Source organism: Canis aureus, chromosome 11 (assembly GCF_053574225.1).
Source record: "Canis aureus isolate CA01 chromosome 11, VMU_Caureus_v.1.0, whole genome shotgun sequence".
Classification (NCBI taxonomy): Eukaryota; Metazoa; Chordata; class Mammalia; order Carnivora; family Canidae; genus Canis; species Canis aureus.
The window spans coordinates 28187347-28208904 of NC_135621.1; the positions used below are offsets into that span (position 1 = coordinate 28187347).

At 56.5% G+C, this 21558-nt stretch overlaps 1 protein-coding gene across 1 annotated transcript in view; it reads right to left on the bottom strand.

The window, feature by feature from the left end:
- The window catches only part of CACNA1I (calcium voltage-gated channel subunit alpha1 I), a 117903-nt gene that overhangs the window by 87547 nt on the left and 8798 nt on the right, over nt 1-21558 (bottom strand). The window contains exon 2 of the mRNA XM_077915840.1: nt 19156-19414. Coding sequence (XP_077771966.1) covers nt 19156-19393 — 238 coding nt within the window. The 5' untranslated portion in view covers nt 19394-19414. The remainder of the gene's footprint in view (nt 1-19155; nt 19415-21558) is intronic.

Sequence of the window (21558 nt, forward strand, 5' to 3'; positions counted from 1 at the left end):
TGCTGGACTCCAAGGCTAGTGCTCTCCTCTGTGATGCATGGCCTGTCTCTGCCTGTGACCTCCTCCCCCTCCCCTGGGGCCTCCGACCATCACTAGTGTCTCTCACCTGGACTCTGCACAGCACCCCCAGGCTCTGGCACTGGTCTCTGCCCCCACAATCACCAGACAAGTGCCGTGTGCCCAGTACTATCCAAGCACTTTGCAAGCATCACCTCAGTTAATTCTCAGAGCCCACTGAGCAATGAGGAGACTGAGACACAAAGAGGAACATGATTTGCCCAAGGTCACCAGCTGGAAAAGGACAGAGCTGAGACACAAACCAGAGCCTGCTCTGCTTGCCCCCCACCTCCAGCCATTTGGCCACCACCAGATTAATCCGCCGGAAGCGCAGCTCAGCTGAGGCTTTTCTCCTGTTCAGAAACCTTCCTTGGCTCCATCACCGTCCTTAGCCTGACACCCAAGGCTGCCTACACTCTCTGAATTCATTGAATTCTTCTGGCCTTATCTCCCACCCATTGGCCTCAACATGCACTGAATTTCTTGCTGGCCCCAAGCATACCCGCTGCATGCACTTCCTTCTGCTGTCTCTACCAGGCAAACTCCAACTCATCCTCCACAGCCCAGTTCATTTGTCCCTTCTTCTTGAAACTTCCCTTGAAGCACCTTTCCCCATTCACAAGGTGGTGGCTCAGCCTCCTCTCTGGAAGGGCTCCCTATCCACTTGGTCTAGCTACCACAGTAATGAACTTGGCAGGAGCCATGACTACTGTGTGCCAAGTCCCTGGGGACACAGCCCTGGCTCTCAACACAGCTCACTGGGGGCAGATGGGGAAACAGGCCTGGAGAGCTGGAGTGACTTCCCCAAGGTCACACAGCCAGTTAAGCAGCCCAAAAGACCTGACTCAGTGGTACCCAGAGCCACTGTGTGGTGGTGCTTCTGATGTCACTGGCTGCATTGAGTCGCTCAAGGAGGCAGATGGAGTGGCTTTCACCTCTAGATCGCTCAGCTTCAGACATTCAGAGGTGGACAGTCTCAGCCCTGCCCTGAGGCACTCGGGGAAATCCCAGATGGCAGAGCCTGGGCCCTTTCCAGGAGCCTGTGAGGCTCAGAAGTCAGGCCAGAGCTGGCATTGCTGCCCACGGCTCCTGACATGCTCCCCACTGGCTCAGGGATCAAAGGCACCAGCCCTCCTTGAAGCTGAACCAGACACGCAACGTGGGGAAGGAGACCGTCAGAGGGAGTCAAGGTCTCCAGGCTGTGCGAGCCCATGCCTGGCCCAAGGCCTAATGCTTCCACCATTAGTCATAAGCAGTGAGGAACTCTGAGAGCACAGTCAGGCGTAACTCCAGGGTTCTGGGACAGTTTGAGGGAGGACGGAGCCCCAAGGGGGTGGTAAGGATTTCTAGGTAATGGGGCAGGCAGAAACTTGAGTGCTGGCTTGACAAAGGCAGAGTCTTCAGCGGTTCCCACTGCCTCTCACAGAAGGTGGCTCAAAGCCACCTGCCTGGCACCTGAGACTGCCGTGGGGACCCTATCATCTTGCCTGCTTCATTGCCCAGACCCTCACTCCTGTCAGGGTGATCTCTGACACAGAGGAATCCCACCGAGGTCCCCCGGAAGCAACTTATCCAATCCCCCACTGCACAGATGGGAAACAGGGACAGAGTCATCCTTGCCACACAGCCAGCCTGGGGCAGAAGGGACCCTCCGACAAGAGACTCCCCACCCACGGGGTCCCTGAGCCATGGCTGGATTTCAGACAAACACCAAAACCCCGTGTTTCGGGCCACCTGGGTGGCTCAGCCGGTTAAGCATCTGCCTTCAGCTCAGGTCATGATCCCAGCCAGCGTCCTGGGATGGAGCCCTGCGTCCAGAGGGGAGGCTGCTTCTCCCTCTCCCCCTGCTCTCTTTCTCTCTCGCTCTCTTTCAAATAATTTAAAATCTTAAAAACAAAAACACTCATTTTCCCCAAAGGTCTAGGCTCTGTATGTGTAGCACCTGATTAGACCCAAGATGGGCAGTCCTGGGTACCTCTGAGGACAGGAATGGGGATAGAGATCAGTGGACCCAACAGAGCCTCCTTGGCAGACAAAACTTCCCCAGACACACACCCAGCTGGGGGAGAAAGAAGAGCCCCCCACCACCACCCCACCACCCCACCCCCGGGCCCGGCGGAGACTCGGCCCCGCCTACAGCCAGCCCCCACCCTGCTTCCCCTGCTCTGCTGGCGGGGCCTCCCGCGGTCCTCAGAACTGGGACCTCACAGCCCAGCAGCAAATTCATGAGCACATACTGAGTGTCTGCTGTGTGCCGGGCCCCGGGTAAGCTGCAGTGACAATGGTAACACTGGCAAATATTTCTCAAGTGCTCCTGGATGTCTGTTTGCCAAGGAGCTTTCCAACCAAACGGCACATACAATCTCATTGAAACCCTCCAGCAAGCACACAGGGCAGGGAGCCCAGAAGCCGCAGAACACAGAGCCTGTGGGGCTGTCGACTCAAGACCAGGGTCCGTCGGGTGGTGTGCAGCAGGGAAAGCCCTCTCTTTGACAGCCTGTCATGTAACTGGGTCCCCGGTCTCCCATTCTTTGACTTTGGGGGGGCAAAAAGCCACCTCACCAGCAGAGGACTGAAGCCCCTTCCTCACTTTACCTGCTGACTACCTAGTATTACCTTGAGTAGAGAAGAAGGGATGCTATCACACAGGCTTTCGGACCCATGTCCGCATCTTCACTAAAAGCCTTTTTACTTAGAAAAAAAATTTTTTTAACATTTTATTTATTTATTCATGAGAGACACACAGAGAGAGGCAGAGATATATATAGAGAAGCAGGCTCCTTGTGGGGAGCCTGATGGGGGACTCGATCTCAGGACCCCAGGATCACGACCTGAGCTGAAGGCAGATGCTCAACCATTGACCCACCCAGGTGCCCTGAAATAGCCTTTGTAAAAATAATCAACCAGTTCAGGCCTGGCAATGTAGGGCTGCCCCAGAACTACAGCAAAGTTCCCTAAAACTGGCAGGTACCGTTGTTCTCGCCATCTTACAGATAAGGACACTGAAGCATGGGGTACTTGGCTGCACGGGCTCCAGCCCCAGCCATCGAGGGTCACACAGCTGTTATATGACAGCAGCAGGATTTGAATCAGCCCCCTGCTGCCTCCCAAGCCCATGTTCCCAGCCACGTGCTCCGCCACCCCCAGGCACAGGGCCTGGAATACCAGAGGCCCTCCGCTGGCATGTGCTCACTGGAATATTTGCTTTTTCCTTCTCACCCACATTGTCTCCTCCCAATTGGACCTGGGTTACAGCCGGCCATGAAGTCAGGAAGGACAACATTCCGACACTGGGCCCTGGGAAGGGAAGGGAAGGGAAGCCATCAAGGGGAGGGTGCTGGTTTCAAGGCCCTCAGTCAGTAAGAAGTCAAGCTGAAACAGAGTTGTAACTCCATCCCACGTCCCAGCTGCTGTCTTAAAAACTGGAGGGACAGGGTCACCGGGGAAGCCACCAGGCCGAGGGCCTCCTCAAACCTGCCACTTCCAGAGAGAAGAGTGACCAGGTGGAGGGACAGTGCCTGACGCCCCAGCAGGCCCCTTGGGGCAGCCTCCTCTCCAGGAGCCAGAGGCCAGCATGGTTACCATGGTGACCACCACCCTCCATCCTGTAGGCCCAGATGACAGTCATAGTTTCTGTAATTCGGAGGGCTCTGGGGGGTAGGGGTATGTGTGCAGGAGTGCTGGGTTTGGCTGAGGCAGCCAAATTTGTTTTTATTTTTGTCAAATCTGAAATCTGATCCGTCTCCCAGGGTGCACCTCAGTTGTCTGAATAAATCAAGAGGAGGAAAGGGCTGGCAGCTGTGCCCTCCTGGACCAGAGAGGCAGGGAGGGTGACCCAGCCCCTGTGTGAGGGTCCAACCCCTACTGGTCCTCAGTGAGTCCCAAGATAGAACTGGAGGCTCAGGCCTCCAGTCTCCAAAGGCTGAATGGGGCCTGATGTTCCACATCCCAGTTCTTAGGGCGGCTTCTCCAAGGCCAGGTCCACAGGCATCTATGAAGCACCTGCTGAATACCGGGCCTGTGCATCAGTGCTCTGAGATGAACCAGACTTACTCCTGCCCTGGAGCTACCTAGAGCACGTCCTTGTTCTAGGACCCAGCTGTGATGCGTGGCTACCATTTCAAACATCAACTATGCTCTAGACTCTTGGGCTTCAAAAAGACACCCATCCACTAATTCATCAATGTATTCATTTGACTTCTCTTTATGAGCAAAACGCACTCTGGAAAGCGGCTTGGCATCTATTAAAGTGAAACAGAGACCCCTGTTAGGATCCGGGAGGGACACTCCCGGGTGCACATCCCAGAGAAATTCAGATAGAAGTCCACAAAAGGGCATGTGCCAGAACGTTCAGAGCCGTGTTATTCATAATGGCCCCAACCTGGGAACAACTCAAGTGTGCAGCATCGGGAGAATGGGTCAGGCAGCAGATTTCAACTAGGGATGATTTTGACCTCCAAGGGACATGTGGCCATGTCTAGAGACATTTTTGATTGCCACAATATGGTGAGGCAGGGCACTGGCATCTAATATAGAGACCAGGGATGCTGCTAAACATCCTACAATGCACAGGACGGCCCCACTGTGAAGAATTATCTGGCCCCACATGTCAGCACACATGACATGACATGTCACCCCACATGTCTCAAGGCTGAGAAACCCGGTGGCACATCCATTCGATGGAATACTCCGCAGCAATGAAAAAGAGCAAACTACTGATGCACACAGCAAAAGAGACAGAGCTCACAGGCATAACGCTGGGTAACAGAGGCTGGACACCTAAGAGCAAAAGAGCACATGAATCCAATTTTATAAAGTGAAAAATCAGGCAAAGCTAACCCTACAGTGAAGGAGCTCAGAACAGTAGTGACTGGGTGAGCACCCATTGAGGGTGGGGGATGAGGGAGTTTCTGGGACTCTCTCCATCTTTTGGAGATGTTCTTGTTGGCCTGTGTAAGGTCACTGTTGTATATTTATATGGAAAAATTCCTTGAGCCAGATACAAAGATTTGTGAGCTCTACTCCATGTACCTCTTACCTCAATACAAAGGGGCCCTGGGTGGCTCAGTCAGTTAAGCGCCCAACTCTTGATCTCATCTCAGGTCTTGATCTCAGGGTCCTGAGTTCAAGCCTCACACTGGGCTCCACACTGGAGTGGAGCCTACTTTATAAAAGGGAGGGGCAACAAAAAATGGTAAAGGGAAACTACTATAAAGAAAAATAAAATGCAACAGTTAAACCCACACAAGCAACTGCTGGGATAGCCACTGTCATAGATCCCCACCCCCCCACCCCCTGTCAACCTTCACCACAGCCCTGCAAGGGAGGATGTCACTGATTTGCTGAGGCCACAGCTAGTGAGGGATTTGAACCTCACACCAACCTGTCTCCTGTTTGTTTAAGGAGTCATTCCTCCCGGGGCGCCTGGGGGGGCTCCGGCAGTTAAGCATCCAACTCGATGTCAGCTCAGGTCATGATCTCGGGGCCGTGAGATGGAGCCCCGCATCGGGCTCCACACTGGGCATGGAGCTTGCTTAAGATTCTCTCTCTCCCTTTGCCCCTCCCCTCACCTCTCTTTCCCCATCTCTAAAAAAAAAAAAGGATCCGTTCCTCCCATGCCCACAGCAGCCTCGGGAGATAGACACAGCAGATGTTATTACACCCACTTTTCAGATACAAAAATGAAGGTCCAGATACTTACCCAAGATCACACGGTGGTTGAGCTGGGATAGAAAGCGGCTCCCTAAAGTGGTCAGAGCTGCTGGGCAGATGGTTCTAGACCTCTCTGCTTACATGCCTCCAGCAGTGGGGAGCTCCCTACATGACACACAGCCCTGCCGGAGCTGGACTGATTCTCCTTATATGCTACAGAGTCTTGGGGGGCTGAGAACCCTTACAAGGATGAGATGAGGGAGTGAGCGCCCCCTTCTTTCCTTGTCCCTGCCCCCAGTGTCACCTCTTAGTTGCCCCATAATTTGAGAACTCATTGAATTTGGCCAAAGTCTCTGATTCCCAGATGCCCAGCAGGCCTTGGTGCCCAGTACAGACAGCCGGAGTGGGGGAGGTGAGGGAACAGGGGCTGCCAGCTTGGAAGAAAACCCAGGGCGGATGGTCCATGGGATAGGAACACCAGCCAAGGAGGCTTCAGCCCCTGCCGAGGAAAAGGGGAGGGCAGGGCTGCTGGGGACCAGGGTCCTACTGTCTCTGGGATGACCAGCCTCCAGAACCCATCCACTATGAAGGTGTACCTGCGGGGAAGCCTCCTGGACTCCTGGGCAGGGGGTACAGATGCCTCCCCCAAGCCCTCACAATATCTTAATGTCCCCCCGCTTATATCAGCTGTCTAACTGAACGTGGTCTGTCCTGGCTTCTCACCACCAACCAGGGTATCCATCCCTCTCTGTGCCCAGAGCCCCACGTAGAGCATCTGCTCAGAGGCACGGCAGCCTCAGAAAAGAACAAGGTCCCCATCACCTGGAGGCATCAAACAGCCTAAGAAGGGATTTCTGTGCTGGAGGGATATGCAGCCTCTCTTCCCACCCTGAACCCTCTTATTCAGCACCCTTCTGCTGAGACCCCCTCTGTCTGGCCCACGGTGGCTCTGGGAACCCTGCATGAAGAGGCTGAAGCCTCTGCCCTCCAGAAGTCACAAGCAGACACTTGGTGGAGACACGGACAGAGGGTGATGACATTGTCCCTAGGCCTCCTGGAGGCCTGTCCTCCACCACAAACCTGCAGACACGCCCATGTCTGCACTCCCACGGAGCTCCACAGCCCTTCAGGCTCCTGCACCCCCTAACATGCATGCACACCCTCCTCCTCGCCCATCTGGCCAGCAGCCCTGGGTACGGCCAGGCACTCTCCTACAAAAGCAGTTTCTGAGGCATCTCTGGACCCCCTGGGGAAGCTCATAAGCCCCTTCTCAGAATAATGTTTTTAATGCATACATTTTTTTAATGCTTAGAATTAGAAAGGAAAGAAGCCAGTTAGATTAAAATAGTTGCCAAAACATTTTTTAAAAAAACATACTTGGGGTAGAGAACCACACGAGATTCATTATCAACATGATGAAGAGCCAGAGCCAGTAGCAGGTCTGATACTGTGCAACTGGAAAGCAGTGATGAGGTCCACAACCACCACGGTGTGACAGGTGATTGCTACTAGTCACAGGCACTGCCAATAATCACACCGTGGTTTGTTCCCTCCGTTCACAATAGAGAGAAATGCTCAATTTCACTCAAACATTAGTGAAAATAAATGTGCAACTTGTCCCCATCCAAGTTCAAGAAACCCAGATGAAGATCGTTATTCTAGAAACTCTTTCCCCCAGGGCCCCAGGGACACCACAGGCCCTGGCTGGTCCTCCTCCTCCTCCTTCTTGGGCTCTGTCCCTCAAATGTTGGCCTTTCTCAGGCTCGCAACCCTCTGGTCTCCCCTCTCTTCTCCTTGACCCTATACCCACTCCCACGGCCCCAGTTCTGCCAAGCTGAACAGGTCCAGAATCCATCCCAGCCCCAGGCCTACTCACTGCCAAGCAACACAGACACTCCCTAGGATGTCTCTGGGAATCTCAAATTCATCATAATGGGGTAGGTCATATTCTCCCCAGATCACCAAGTTCTCTGTATTTCCCATCCCCAGTGAATGATGTCCCCCATCCACCACCAATGCTGGAAGTTGTCCAGATGAGAACCCTCCAGAGGTTCCCTCCCCCTTCATCCCCCTGTCCCTCGCAGAGACCTATCCTTTTCACAACCTCAATCTCTCCCCTCCATCAACAAATCTGCACCTCCACTGCCCCAGGCAGCCTGCACTCCCTCACTCCTGACTCTGAACAGCCTCCTCCTCCAGCCTTGCTTCCTCTGATAAATTCTCCACACACAGCCAGAGGGTTCCTCCAGAACCAAAAGTCTTCCGTGGCCCCTCACTGCCTTCCAGAGAGTTTCCAAACTCCTCAGCTTGACATTGAAGGTCCTTTGTGTAAGCGCTCTTGGTCAGCCTCATCTCTGTTCACACAACCTCCACTTCCGACCTTGCTTGCTAGGATGCATGTCATTGAAAGTTTTGCTGCACACCTACTATGTGCGGGGCTGATGGCCAAGGCCTGAAGAAGAGACAGTCATTAATGGAACATGGAGCCTGTCCTCAAGGATCTCACAGTCTAGGTGAGGAGAATAAGTAAAGTACAAAAAGCCCTGTAGATAGTACAAGAAGAGGGCTTGACTGGGCATTGAACATGCAGCAGGGTGGATGAGAGATTGGGGCAGGTATGTTGACCAACAAGTATCTGCCAAACAAGCAAAAGGATGGATGAGCGGATCGGTTGATAGATGGATACATAGGAGCATGGGGTGGGGCCTTGGGTCTATGGATGATTGAATGGGTGGATGGTCAAGAAGCAGGGGAATGAATGCTTGAATGCAACAGTCAGGTAGATGGGTCAATGAGCAGATGAATGGATGAAGAGATGGAAAGGGGCAGCCCGGGAGGCTCAGCGGTTTAGTGCTGCCTTCGGCCCAGGGTGTGACCCTGGAGACCCAGGATAGAGTCCCACGTCGGGCTCCCTGCAGGGAGCCTGCTACTTCCTCTGCTTGTGTCTCTGCCTCTCTTTCTCTCTGTGTCTCTCATGAATAAACAAATTAAAATCTTTAAAAAGAGAGAGAGAGAGATGGAAAGATGGAGAGATGGAGAGATGGAAAGAGGGATGGATGCATGGATGGATTAGGGAGATGGACAGGTGAGGGGATGGACGGGTGGGTGTACGGGAAGGCGGTTGGAAATGTGACACTCTAGTAAATGGCAGCTCTAGGATCCAAACCCAGGTTTATACGATCACAGGAAACTTTCAGGTTGGGACTCCGCACTGTCCTCTCTTCCTCCTTCAGAGATTCCCCATCTCAGTTTCCACCCTCCTCACCCAAAGCCCCAGGCTCCATACTGTGCCCATACCTTCAGAGCTTCAGGAGATCCCAGGGTTTCCTGGCCTTGGCACCATTGACATTTAGGACCTGATAATTCTTTGCCATGAGAAGCTGTCCTGTGCCTTGTAGAATATTTGGTCTTTATCCGCTAGAAACCAACAGCACAACCTCCCCAAGTTGTGACAACCAAGAATGCCTCCACACATTACCAGATGTCCCCTGGGGGCAAAATGATCCCCGACTGAACATCACTGATGTAGCCTCACCTCCCCACACCACAATTTTATGGATGAAGAAACTGACAGAGGGGAGAAGTGACCTGCCTGAGGTCACGGAGCTTGCAATTGGTGGAGCCCAGACTAGACCTTGGGGGACAGTCGATCCCCAAGCATCTCCTCACTCGATGTGGAGGTGCAGCTGAGAGCCGCCCCCACCACTGTCTAGGGGAAGCCAGGTGCAGACCTTGGGCACCCTGTTCCCCCCCCCCCACCCTGGCCCTTTCCCCGCCAGCACCCACAGCACCTCGCGGTCAGCCAAGCCGCCTCCTCCTGCTTTCTCAGATAGAAACTGTCACCCAGAGAGGTCGAGCTGTCTGCACAGTATCACACAGCAGGAAGCGCCAGCATCGGGATTTGAACTTGGGGAGACAAGAGGGAGACCAGAGCACAGTTCCACAGGGCAGACGGGGCCAGAAATGCCAGAAATGCGGAAGGCAGCCCCACAGGAGAGCTGGGGCGAGATTAGCAGGGAGACATTCCAGCTGATTAAAAAGACGGATCGATTTCTCTGGTAGAGAAACCAATGGGGCCGTTTGTCTCCCAACAGGATGGCGAGGCGGTCCGAGGGAGGTGACAGGTCAAAGCTGGCTTCTGACACAGACTCCGAAGCCCAGGCAGGATGGACTAATGAAAATCCAATCATGTTTTAAATGCCCCAGGAGGGGGCTGACACTTCATTAGCCAGCCAGGCCTCTTTGTAATTCTCCTGCTCACTATCAATTACAACTAGCCTTGCGGTCAGGTCTCTGGGGTGGCACACGCCCTGGGCTCCTGCCCCGGCGCCCCCCACGGGCCACCTCGGCCCTGGACAAGACTCTCTGGGCCCCTCGAGAGCCACCTGAGCTGCTGAGATGAGACGCTTCCCCCATGCAGGTGGGCCTCCTGGTGCAACCTCCCCGTTTGTCCCCCAAATCTGGACCCCAAATGTCCTTCCCTGCTCAGCATCCACCCCATTCCTCTCCCAGCCCACACACCAGATGTTACCAGCATCCTGGGTGACCCCAGAGTGACCCCAGAGTGAAAATGGGTGACCCCATTTTCCTCAGTGGGCATGCCATCCCCACCTCCCTCCACCTCTCCCGGATCAGAGACTCTCCTGCTCTGGCTTTGAGGCCTCCTTCTTCATCAGAAGGTTCCAGAAGCATCCCCAGTCAGGAAAGATGGACCACTCCATCCTCCTGGTGGTCACAGCCACCCTGCAGGTCCCTCTGCCCAGCCTTCACCGCACTTGGCTTCACAGGAGTATGATGTGGGGCTGGCTCTGCCTCGCCCATCAGGCTAGGGACTCCTCAGGGTCACCACAGAGGATCCCAGCCTGGAATTCCGAGGCTCCACCCAACATGGCTAAACAGCCCGAGGGCACCTCCACTCAAGTGTAGAAGAGGGGCCAACACAGAGCTGGGCTTCAGGAAACGCTTGCTCAATCAATCAACCATCAATCAATATTTGTTTCAGGAGTCTACGGTTTGGTCTCCAGGTCTCTCTTTCCCTCAAGCATCCTCCATTCTGCTCCAGGAGTGACCATTCTACCAAACAAATTTAACCATATCCCATCCCTGCTGGACACCCATTAATGGTTTCCCAGTGTCCCCCAAGATCAAGAACAAGCTCTAGACTGGCACGTGACACCTGCTACCCAGCACACGCCTCACCCTGTGCCAGCCGCACTACACTCCTCACTGCTCTCCCTACTAGTCTCTCTGCCTGGAACCCTGTCCTTCAACTGTGCTTTTGGAAAACTCCTCCTCATGCGGCAAGACCCAGGCCAAATGCCCCCCTCCCGGCAGGCCTCACCAATGCCCTCAGGTTGGGTCATGGGCAGCCTCTCCACCTATAGCTCTCTTTGCACAGAAATCTCCAAGCGATGGTGCCAGAGGTTGCCTGGGGATCAGGCTCCCACTGGCCCAGCCAGAGTCCTGGCTGTCCAACCCACCCTGCTGACCAACGGACACTGCGACATCCACTCCAGCCACCAGAAGCATCCGGAGGGCACAGCTCGATGCTGACCTTACTTCTGAGAAAAACAAACCTTCTCTACACCAGATGGAGGGAAGCGGACAATTTCCAAGACATGTGTTGTTTCTTCCAGCAACACTGGCCACCCATCTGGGCATTCTCATTAGCCCAGGGCTGAGGAGGGGGGCACCCTCCCCTAAAGAACCCTTTCCCCAGGGGGCCCTGGGTGGCTCAGTGGTTGAGTGTCTGCCTTCGGCTCAGGTGATCCCGGGGTCCTGGGATGGAGTCCCGCATCGGGCTCCCTGCATGGCGCCTGCTTCTCCCTCTGCCTGTGTCTCTGCCTCTCTCAGTGTGTCTTATGAATAAATAAATAAGATCTTTAGGGAAAAAAAAAAGAACAGAGAGCATGAAGAGAAAGAACGGGACGGTGGCTGGAGGACAGCCGGGCAGACCGTGGAAGGACCCACAACCAGGCTAAGTGAGACTATTCTGGGGACCACAGGGAGCCAGAAGGTTTCTGAATGAGGAAAGAATGAGTAAACAAATGAAAGGAGGCAGGGAGGGAGACAACAGCCTCTCCTGGGCACGAGGCACTCTGTGGGTGGCGGACCCCTTCCACACAGGGAGCCCCAGGAGCCCCTGAGGAGGAAGGCCAGGTGGGGAGGAGAGACTGGGTCCAGGGCACAGGTGACTGCCCATGTCGCACAACTCCGGGCTCCCGGCTGGTGCTCTCTTCACGAGGGGAGGGAGGGCATGCCACCTTGTCAGTGGGCATTTGGGGTGCAATCCCAGGAGCCGTCTGTTTAGATAGAAGGAGACAGAAAAACTCACACATTCCCAACAGCCCAGCCACAGGGAAAGGGCTCAGGGCAGGAGGATGGAGGTTAGATTAAAGCAGGACTTTCTGATAGTTAAAAACCCACAGAAGGGTCCTAGAGGCCTTTATATGGGGGGCCAGAGGCCCCGTCTGGTGCCACAAGACTGAGAGGGAGCATGCCCAGAGACGGGAGGGTGGCCCAGATGATTGGATTGGGCGTAGCAGGGTGATGGGAGGGGGGTCTTCCTGCAGGTGACACCCCCTTCTCTCCTTCACATTTGGGGCTTCCCAGGTTTTCTCCTCCTCCCACTGCCCATCCTTCCTGCCCTCCCCCTCCCAGAAGCCAGCCCTCACCAGCCACCGACAGCCTCTCTGCCTGGCAGCCAGGCCCACAGGCTTCTCAGACCATCATCAAAGACTTGGGGCCCAGATGCCGCCACCTTCAGGACCCTTGTCCTGAGCCACCCCAGGAAGGTCCCCACAGCTCCCCCACTGGCCCCAGTGTGCCCACAGCTGCTGCTCCTAACCACCATAGGAGACCAGCCAGCACTTGCCCTGGAATTGTCACTTGACTCCCTGACATTCCCAACCCGGAGTTGCTGTGGTCCCACCTCACAGATGAGCAAACAGAAGCCTGGCAAAGGCAAAGGCCTCTTGGCCAAGAAGCCAGGAGCAGGTCTTCATCCACACTCACACAAGCCACAGTCCCTGGGGTCATCTGAGCCCTCTCCCAACACCAACCCCAAGGCAGAGACACTGGCACCTGGACCCCCCCTCTTCAAGCTCCGCCAGCACCCTGGGTCACCATCATTCCTCATCACCACCCCACAGGTGCCTTCTCTGGATGGGCTTCCGACTGACGCCTGTCCCAGGGAGCCAGAGTCACCTTCCCTTACACAAAATGGTCACAGCTGTCCTCTGTGCATGGCTGGTGCGTGGCACCCTCTCAATAGAGGCTTGTCGAGTGATCTCATGAAGGGGTTCCTCCAACAAACATGCTGAACCCCCAGAATGCACAGCACAAGGCCTGAGCTATGATGAGACTACGGGCCCTGCCCTCCTCTCGCCCAGTGACAGGCAAGGGCGAGGGTCTGCACAGCGAGGGTCTCTGCCAGGTGGACTTAGCAAGAGCAAGCAGAGGGCGGGAGCCAGGCAGGGGACCAGAAGCAGACAGAAGGGGGCCCCGGGGGACAGGTGAGAGCCAGGACCACGGCCACAAGCACAGAGGGAGGGAGCCCACCCACAAGGAACACAGCGCCCAGGGGCTCCCTGCAGACACTGAAATGCTTCCCGAGGAGGCGGGTTCCCCACCAGCCCCTTCCCAGCCTCACTGTCCAGCTCTCTCATCCTGCAGACAGGGAGACTGAGGGTCCGGGCAGGGCGGGGGCGGTGACACATCCAAGGTCACGGGCGGCCCCTCCTCCTGCCCAGGCCCGCCGCCCAGCACAGGCGCCTCCACAGCCCACTGGCTTCCCACCACGCACGGCTGCTCTGCGCAGCACAGGCGCTGGCTCAGCGCTGGCAGGTGCGGGGGAGGCAGCCCTGGGGGTGGGGGGGGCTGCACACCCCTCAGGGGACGGCCCCAGGGCACCACAGAGGCGGCTGCCCAAACCCGGGGAGACCCTCCCCGCTGCCACCTGCAACTGCGATAGCAAATCTCCCCGCCCTGGGCCCTGGGTGGAGCGTGGAGAGCCGGGCGCTCCTCCAGACTCGGCAGGTGGCCGCGGTGTCCTGGATAAAAGCTGAGGCTGGGGATTCAGAGAAATCGAGGTTTTCCTCCCAGCTCTACTACCTCCTGGCTGTGCGACACGCAATAAGTTTCTCGACCTCTCTGAGCCTCGCCTTCCCCATGTGCAAAATGAGGCCGTGACGGCACGTCTGGGGGGGGGGGGGCACAGGTGTCAATGCAGCAAAGCGAATGCAGTTGAGCACCGGGAGCGCCAGTCCTTACCCTCACCCCGAGCACCTCCTCTGTGCTGGGCACAGTGCTGGGTGCTTCAAAGGCGTCTTCTCAAAAAAAAAAGGCTTCTCGAATCATCTGTAACCATCCATGATAGGGCTGGGAACCCAGAGCTGGGAGGGCAAACTAGAGCAGGACACCCACCACTGGCCCTCCTCCCACATGCAGCCGGGCAGCCTCCTAAATAGGGAGGTGTCCAGCTGGCGGGTCACGCCACCAGGGGTGCCGGGCTGCAGTCCGCGTGGCCCACCGGTGACCGGTGCCTGCACGGATGGGGCCGGGAGTACTAGCGGCGGAACCGGCACAGATTTCCCAAAGTAACACAGCTCGAGTCTGATTTTCCCTGAAAACAATATCCTCTGAAGGCGTGACGTTCTATCTAAAGGCTTGATGCCTGACGTCTCACTGGCTCTATCCCGAGCGAAGGCTTTGCTCCCTTCTACGTGAGGGCCCCGGTCACCTTTGAGCACAGTTAACAGGAGTGATGACCACATGCGCGGCAGTGTTCTTAGTCTCCGGAACTCTATTTTCTTTTTCTTTTTTTTTTCTAAGATTTTATTTATTTATTCATGAGAGACACACACCCAGAAGCAGAGGCAGAGGTGGAGGGAGAAGCAGGCTCCCTGTGTTGGGAGCCCGATGCAGGACTCGATCCCAGGACCCTGGGATCATGCCCTGAGCTGAAGGCAGATGCTCAACCTCTGAGCCACCCAGGAGTCCCCAGAACTCCATTTTCACATATGCCTTGTGGACTCCTTTGGTCTTCAGCACACTTCTAGGAAGGAGGTGCAACCACCCCCATTTGACAGCAGGGAAAATGGAGCTTAGAAAGGTTTAAAAAACTGGCCCATGGGGGCGCCCGGGTATTTGCCTTCAGCTCAGGCCATGATCCCGGAGTCCTGGGATCAAGCATGAGCCCTGTGTCACGCTCAACGGGGAGTCTGCTTCCCCCTCTCCCTCTCCCTCTGCCCTTTGGCCCTGCTTGTGCTCGCCAGCTCTCTCTCACTCTCTCAAATAAACAGACAAATAAAATCTTAAAAAAAAAAAAAAAAGCTGGCCCATCTTCACAGAGCAAATAAAAGGCAGAATGAGCCCCTGGGTCTGTCTGACTCAGGTCCCCAGCAGTTTCCACACGCCACATGCCACCTACCCATGAGTCGAACAGCACAGCCAACCCCTCGACATTTCAGATGCGGAGACTTCCCAGCTGAAACCCTGGCCTACGATGCATGCTCAAGGCCCAGCCTGGCAGGGAGCGGTGCTGACATGTGGGTGAGCGCCCCTTCCCGCCGGGCTCAGACCCAGTGGCCTCTTCTGGCTCTCCAGTGAGTCAGGAGGCGATTCAGGGTCGGGCTCTGGGCTGGGTGAGGAGCTGAGTCAGGGAACACCAGGTTTCAAAGGACCGCTGGCTCTGAGCCAGCGCCCCTCAAGCACCAGGAACACTAGTGCTCGGGACAGTCTTTCTGAGCAGACCCTGCCACCCAGTCCCAGGCCTGCCTGCCGGTCCTGATAGCTGTTCCTGCTAGCCTGACCCTGACGCCTACATGTCCATCATTCCTTTGGGAAGCAGAATGGTGCAGAGTCTGGAGATGTGAAAGGTCATTTGTGGTTGTCACAATGATTAGGGGCCACTACCTACTAATATTTAGGGGCCAAGAACACCAAATACCCTATAATATGCAAGACAGTCTGGATCACAAAATACTGTCACAGCCAATATGCCAACAGTGCCCCCCACCAAGGAGCACCTGGTTAAGCACGGCCCCTTCCCAGAGCTCCTCCCCAAGAAAGAGGGGAGGAAGGGAGGATTCCAGCCAGGAGCGAGTCCTAGAGCCCTCAGTGCCTGATCAAAGACACCCCCAGGGGCACCTGGGTGTCTTAGCAGTTGAGCATATGCTTTTGGCTGAGGCCATGATCCTGAAGTCCTGGGATCGAGTCCCCATCAGGCTCCTTGCAGGGAACCTGCTTCTCCCTCTGCCTGTGTCTCCATCTGTGTGTGTGTGTGTGTGTGTGTGTGTGTGTGTCATGAATAAATAAATAAAATCTTAAAAAAATAAAAAAGACACCTTCTGCAACACACACACCAAGACCCTAAAGCCCACCCTGAATGTACCCACGGTCAAGTCTGTGCTCCAGGGCCCCTCCCTGCTGATGCCAAGGTCTCCTGGGCCTGCATTTGCAGAAACCTGCCTTGGCCTCTCTCCCATCAGCCGACTCAGCTGAACAATCCTATTCACAAAGCCTAGAATCTCAGGGCCTTGGACTTCCAAACACATACCACCACGGCCACCAAATCTTAGACTCACGCCCTCTTTAAAACACAGAACTAAAAAAAAAATAAAAAAGACACAGAACTTTACAAGCTTTGAATCACAGAGGCTTGGAATTTCATTGTCAATGAGCCTTCAATCTCACTCCAAACCCTTCGACTCAATCACAGAAGCTTCAAGTCTGAGGCTCCCAGAAGTTGACACTTCTGAAGCTGCTCCACTCTGGAGTCATCAGAGCTTTGGTCCAGGAGGCAGAGACCTGAACCACCTGTGTCCTTCACCCCAGCCTCGGCAGCCTCTGTCACAGGGCCTGGGGAGCCCAATAATGCTCTGAGCGGCTCCCAGTGTTGGGGAGTCCCTCCTGAAGGAGGCAGCACTCCTCCCCCAGGCGGCTCCCACACACTTGGACCCAGGGCCCTCCCCGAGACACAGGACCAAGTCCAGCTCTGCCCAGGAGCAGGACTCCTCCCCTCCCCTCCTGGGGCCAGCCTCACTGCGACTCCCAAGCCCAGGCCCCCCACCTGCGCTGAGGGTGGAGCCCAGAGGGATGGTGAGGACACAGATGCCAGAGGGCCCCGGGACTCTGTTTACTCAACACGCCAGAAATGTGGCAACCTGGAGGGGTCTCCGTGGGCTGCTCGGTGCCCAGGGCCCAGAGTGCCTGAGGTCACGGGTGAGGGCAAGTGTGGCTGGCACCCCAGGCTCCCAAGGTTAGAAGAGGCCATCTCACCCACACCCTTCTTTTTCAGTAGAGACACGGAGGCTCAGAGAGAAAGAACTGCCCAAAGTCACACACCTAGTTTATGGCAGACAGGACTCAGATGTGTTTTCCATCCAGGGGCTTCTAAGATATTTGGGCCAGCTTTGTGCTGCTTTGGCCCAGCCAGATGTGCCAGATGTGTCAGACAGTGAGATGGGTCACACTCCTGGATCAAGGTCATCTGAGCCATGCCTCTACCTCCAGCCCAGTCCCGGTCTTGACTGTCTAAATCCATATGCGGCTCAGAGAGGTAAAGTAACTTTCCCAAAGTCACACAGCACCCAAATGGCAGAGCCAGAATCAGCCCTTGTCCCACCCAGGCAAGGTGTCTGTGACATGGTCCCATCATCTCCCTGGTCCTCCAGTAAGCCTTTCTCTCCCTCAGAGGCCCAAAGCTCCTGTGGTCTCTCTTTTCCTGGCCTGACCACCCCCCAGCCCCCATGCTATAGGCCTCTAAGGGTTCCCCAACATACTGTACTAAAACTGTCCCCATGGATGGTGCCTGCATCCCCCACTCCTGGGAGCTCCCCAGGGGAGACCAGCTAGCTGTCAGCTCCATGATCCCAGGGCTGACGTCAGTGAGCACTGGGGGAGCAGAGTTATTGAGCAGACCCTCTAACATACCTGAAACCTCCTGAGCCGTCCTACAGAAGGAACATCTGGCTTGTGGCCCTCCACCCACCTAGGGGCACCGGGACCCACACTCCACCTGCTCCAGCAGAGACCCTCCGGTTTCCAAGGTCATCACCCAGCCCCCTCCACAGCAGGGAGGTCAGCAGCCTTCCTTGGGGGGCCACCTCCCTACCCCGGCCTGCATCCCAGGTGGCCCGGGTGTCCAGAGTTGGGCTCAGACGCCACCCTGCGTGGCCTCGAGCACCAGTAGAGCCTCTGTTCTGCTTGGGGAGACCCCAAAACCCAGAGGCCACCATGTCCGGGTCCCAGAACCTCCTCCTCCCCGCCCCCAGCCCCCAGCTCACCCCTCAATCTATTTCTACACTGCACGGAGACAGTCCTTCTACAACACTGATGGCTCCACATACAACTGTGCTGTGACCTTCGCCTGCTCCCGCTGCCCGGAGAACACAGGCCAGCTCCTCACTCAGCCCTGCAAGCGCCCCTTTCCCCTCGCCCCTCCTCCCTCCACACTGTCCCTCAGTCCTCCACTCCCAGCACAACAAACCGAACCGCCGTGGTTCCCCTCATCTCCAGGCCTTCGGTCCCGATGTACCCTCCTCCCCACCGCCCTCTCCACCTAACACCGCTCACTCCTGGGGACTCGGCCCGGACCTCGCCAATGTGCACCCAGCGACCCAGAAGGAGCACCCGCGGTGTGCCAGGCACCATGCTGGGGTGCTGGGGTCCAGCAGGGAACGAGACAGGCTCGGTCCCCGTCCTGCTCCCCTGACAGGACCCTGGAGGAGGCAAATGTTACATTCAGAATGGCACAGCTAGGGAGTGACAAGTGGGGAGGCCGAGGGGGAAATCACGGCAGGCAGCCCTGAGGAGGTGATGCGCTGTGACCTGAAGGTTGTAGTGAAGAATTTTGCCAGGTGGAGAGGGAAAGGAAAAGCATTTCAAAAGAAAGAGTCTGTGAGAAGGCCCTGAGGCCCGGGAGAAGGCAGGGGAAGCAGAGGGGTAAGAAGTAAGGTGGCCTGAGGGGCTGGGTTAGGACTTGGTTCTGCTCCTCCAGGACAGTGGGAAACAGCAAAGGGACTTTAGCAGGAGCCAACACGAGCTTGGGGCAGCAAGTGGAGGCTGGAAGATCTGTGAGGAGGCTGCTTGCCGCTGCCTCTGGGACCACGCTCACGGGGACCCATCAGGCTCTCATCAACCCAGAGGCCACCGTCAGTCAAACGGGAGAAGGAAGCTGAGTCATGGGCCAGGGTCTGACTTCACTCTGCATTCCCGGTCCCTGGGGAAGAGACCTGGGGCTCACACCCAAGGACTTTCTGAGCCAGCCGGGCACTGGACCAAGCCCTGCAGTCATCAAGACTTCCAGAACGTTCACATCGGCAGGATGCCCTCCATGCCCCGATGTCTCCCGAGACCCACCAACCTGAGCTCGCTCCCAACCAAAGGCAGGTGTGACAAGCAGGTCTCCAACAGGGAAGAGCTTGGCCCCACCACACAAAGGATATGGGTTACACACCATCTTGATGCACCAGTTCCGGGGGCTGGTGGTCTGTCGCAGACAGAAGAAGGCAACCGGCGCCAGGTCCGGGTGAGGGACTTCAGGATCGGCTCCATCCAGGGGCTCCTCCGGGCCTGGAGGGGAGGGAGGGGGGCTCTGGGGCCCCGGCTGCTCCGTTACTCCGGGCTCAGCTGCTGGGGCGGTGGCAGACGAGGAGGAGGGCGGCGGGGAGCTCTCAGCCATGTCGGCGCTGAGCAGGGAGCCCTGGGGGGGAAGATGGGGGCGCGTGGCAGGGGGGGCTTGGCAACCCACCTTCTCCCACAAGGGAACGCAGCCCAGACAGTGTGGCCTCAGGTCCCAGGGTCACTCTGCCAAGAGGATTAGAAAAGAGCTGAGGGCCCGGATGCACCTGGGTCAGAATCCACTTCCAGAGAGTGGTCCTGGGGCAAGTCTGGTCAACTCTGCTCAGCCACAGTTTGCGGAGATGAAGAGTGAGAATAAGACCCGCTTAGAATGGAGTTGTGACATTAGTTGAGTTGTTGTTGTTGTTTTAAATGAGGCTACGGTTGTATATTTACTGCATCACCGAAGAGAAGAAAATTTGTAGGAAGAAAGGAGAAGTTACTGTACATCAGACGTCACTGCCAGGATGACACGCGTTAACAACCGAGAGGTTGGCATGCTACGGAGCCAGACACCAAGGCAGCTGGGCAAGCCTGGAGGGAACCAAGGCAGGCTTCCCTGAGGCAGTGACACCTGAGCTGGGACCTACAGTGGAGCCCAAGGATCCCACCCACCACCTCACAAAAGTGACAACGCAGGGACCTTGCGCACCAAGCTCTTTGCCTTACAGCCAGAGAAACTGAGGCCCAGAGAAGGGACGGCACAGACACACAGCCTGGTCACAGCAGAGGGACAACAGCGCCCCCAGGGCTGGCTTCCTGGGATGTGACCTGGGCGGCCACCCAGGACTCCATGCTCAGAAGGGCCCCGCTCTGGGTTTAATGCCCTGTTGTCACCAACCTGAAATTCTTAATAACTGTTTGATCAGCACCCCCTGCCCCGTTTCACTGGGCAGTGAGCCCTGCAAACCACATAGCTGCTCCCGACTTCAGCTCAGGGGTTACTTGCGCATCCTGGTCTCACCTGAGCCTTCCAACAACTCCAGGAACGCGGCTGCGCAGATGGAGAAACAGACCCAGAGAAGGAAGTGGCACCTCATGGCCTCACACTGCCCCAAGCGTAGAACTAGGGCACGCTTAGATGCCACAGTCCCGGCACTGGCCCCCCGATTCTCCGACAGCTGACCATGCCTAGCCTGGCGCCCCGACACGGCTGGCCCACGGACAGGTAGGGAGACAGCCACTCCTCAGGGCCTGCCCCCTCACCACCTCATCCGAGAGGCCACCGGTCCCTGAATTGTCACGTGCCAGGGTGCCCGGGCCCTGGGACCCCGACCGTGCCAGGCTGGGCGATGGGAGCTGGAGATGGAAACTACACTCCTGGTGCTCACCCAGAGGGCTGCCGCCCGCGGCTGCTGAGCTGCCCAGAGCTGATGCGTTTGGACATTTCTCTGGCTCCCGGGGGCGACAGGCGGGAGTTGGCACCTCCTGCCACTTTACCCGGCTGGTCAGGGACGCAGAGTTTTCCTCCCAAGCTCCATCCAGTTCCAGAAAAACGGCCGTGGGCCTTACATAAGCTTTCAGGCGACTCAGCCTGCCATGTGTCAACCCCTGGGCTGCAAAACCTCATCCCCAGGGTGGCTCTGGGTCTGCCCACCGCCTCCCCAGGGTGGCTCTGGGTCTGCCCACCGCCGTGCCCGCCTTGGAGCCCACCGTCCCTCTGCCGGGCCCTTGCTTCAGCCGCGCTGGATGTCCTGGGGCCCCAGAGGACCGGCCGCCTCCTCCACCTCCGGTCACCCCATTCCCTGGGACACTCTCTCCTCCAGCTCCCACGCCCTGCTCCCCCAGGCCCTGACGATTCATTTGTCCAGGAAACATTTCCTGAGCACCTACTACGTGCAGGTGCTGCACCGGCTCTGCAGCTACGCCAGTGAATAAGACAGCAGCTTGGCAGCAACCCCCGTTCAGCTGACGCCCCAGCAAGGGAGAGAGACACACGAGTCAATTAATTTCTCTCCCTCTGGGTTCCAGAGCCCTTATCACCACCAAACATGCCGTTTAATTTATGTATTTATATCTTTATGACTTAGCGGCTGCCTGCCCAATCTGAAAGAAGGCTGTAAGAGAGCCGGGGGACTGCGGGCCACCTCGTTCACCGTTGCAGCCCCCCCCCCCCCAGTGCCTAGAACAGTGCCTGGAACACACTAGGTGCTCAACCAATATTCACTGAATAAGTTAATAAAACGTGCTGGGAAGTAAACAAACAAGGGAGAAAGGTGGGAGTGG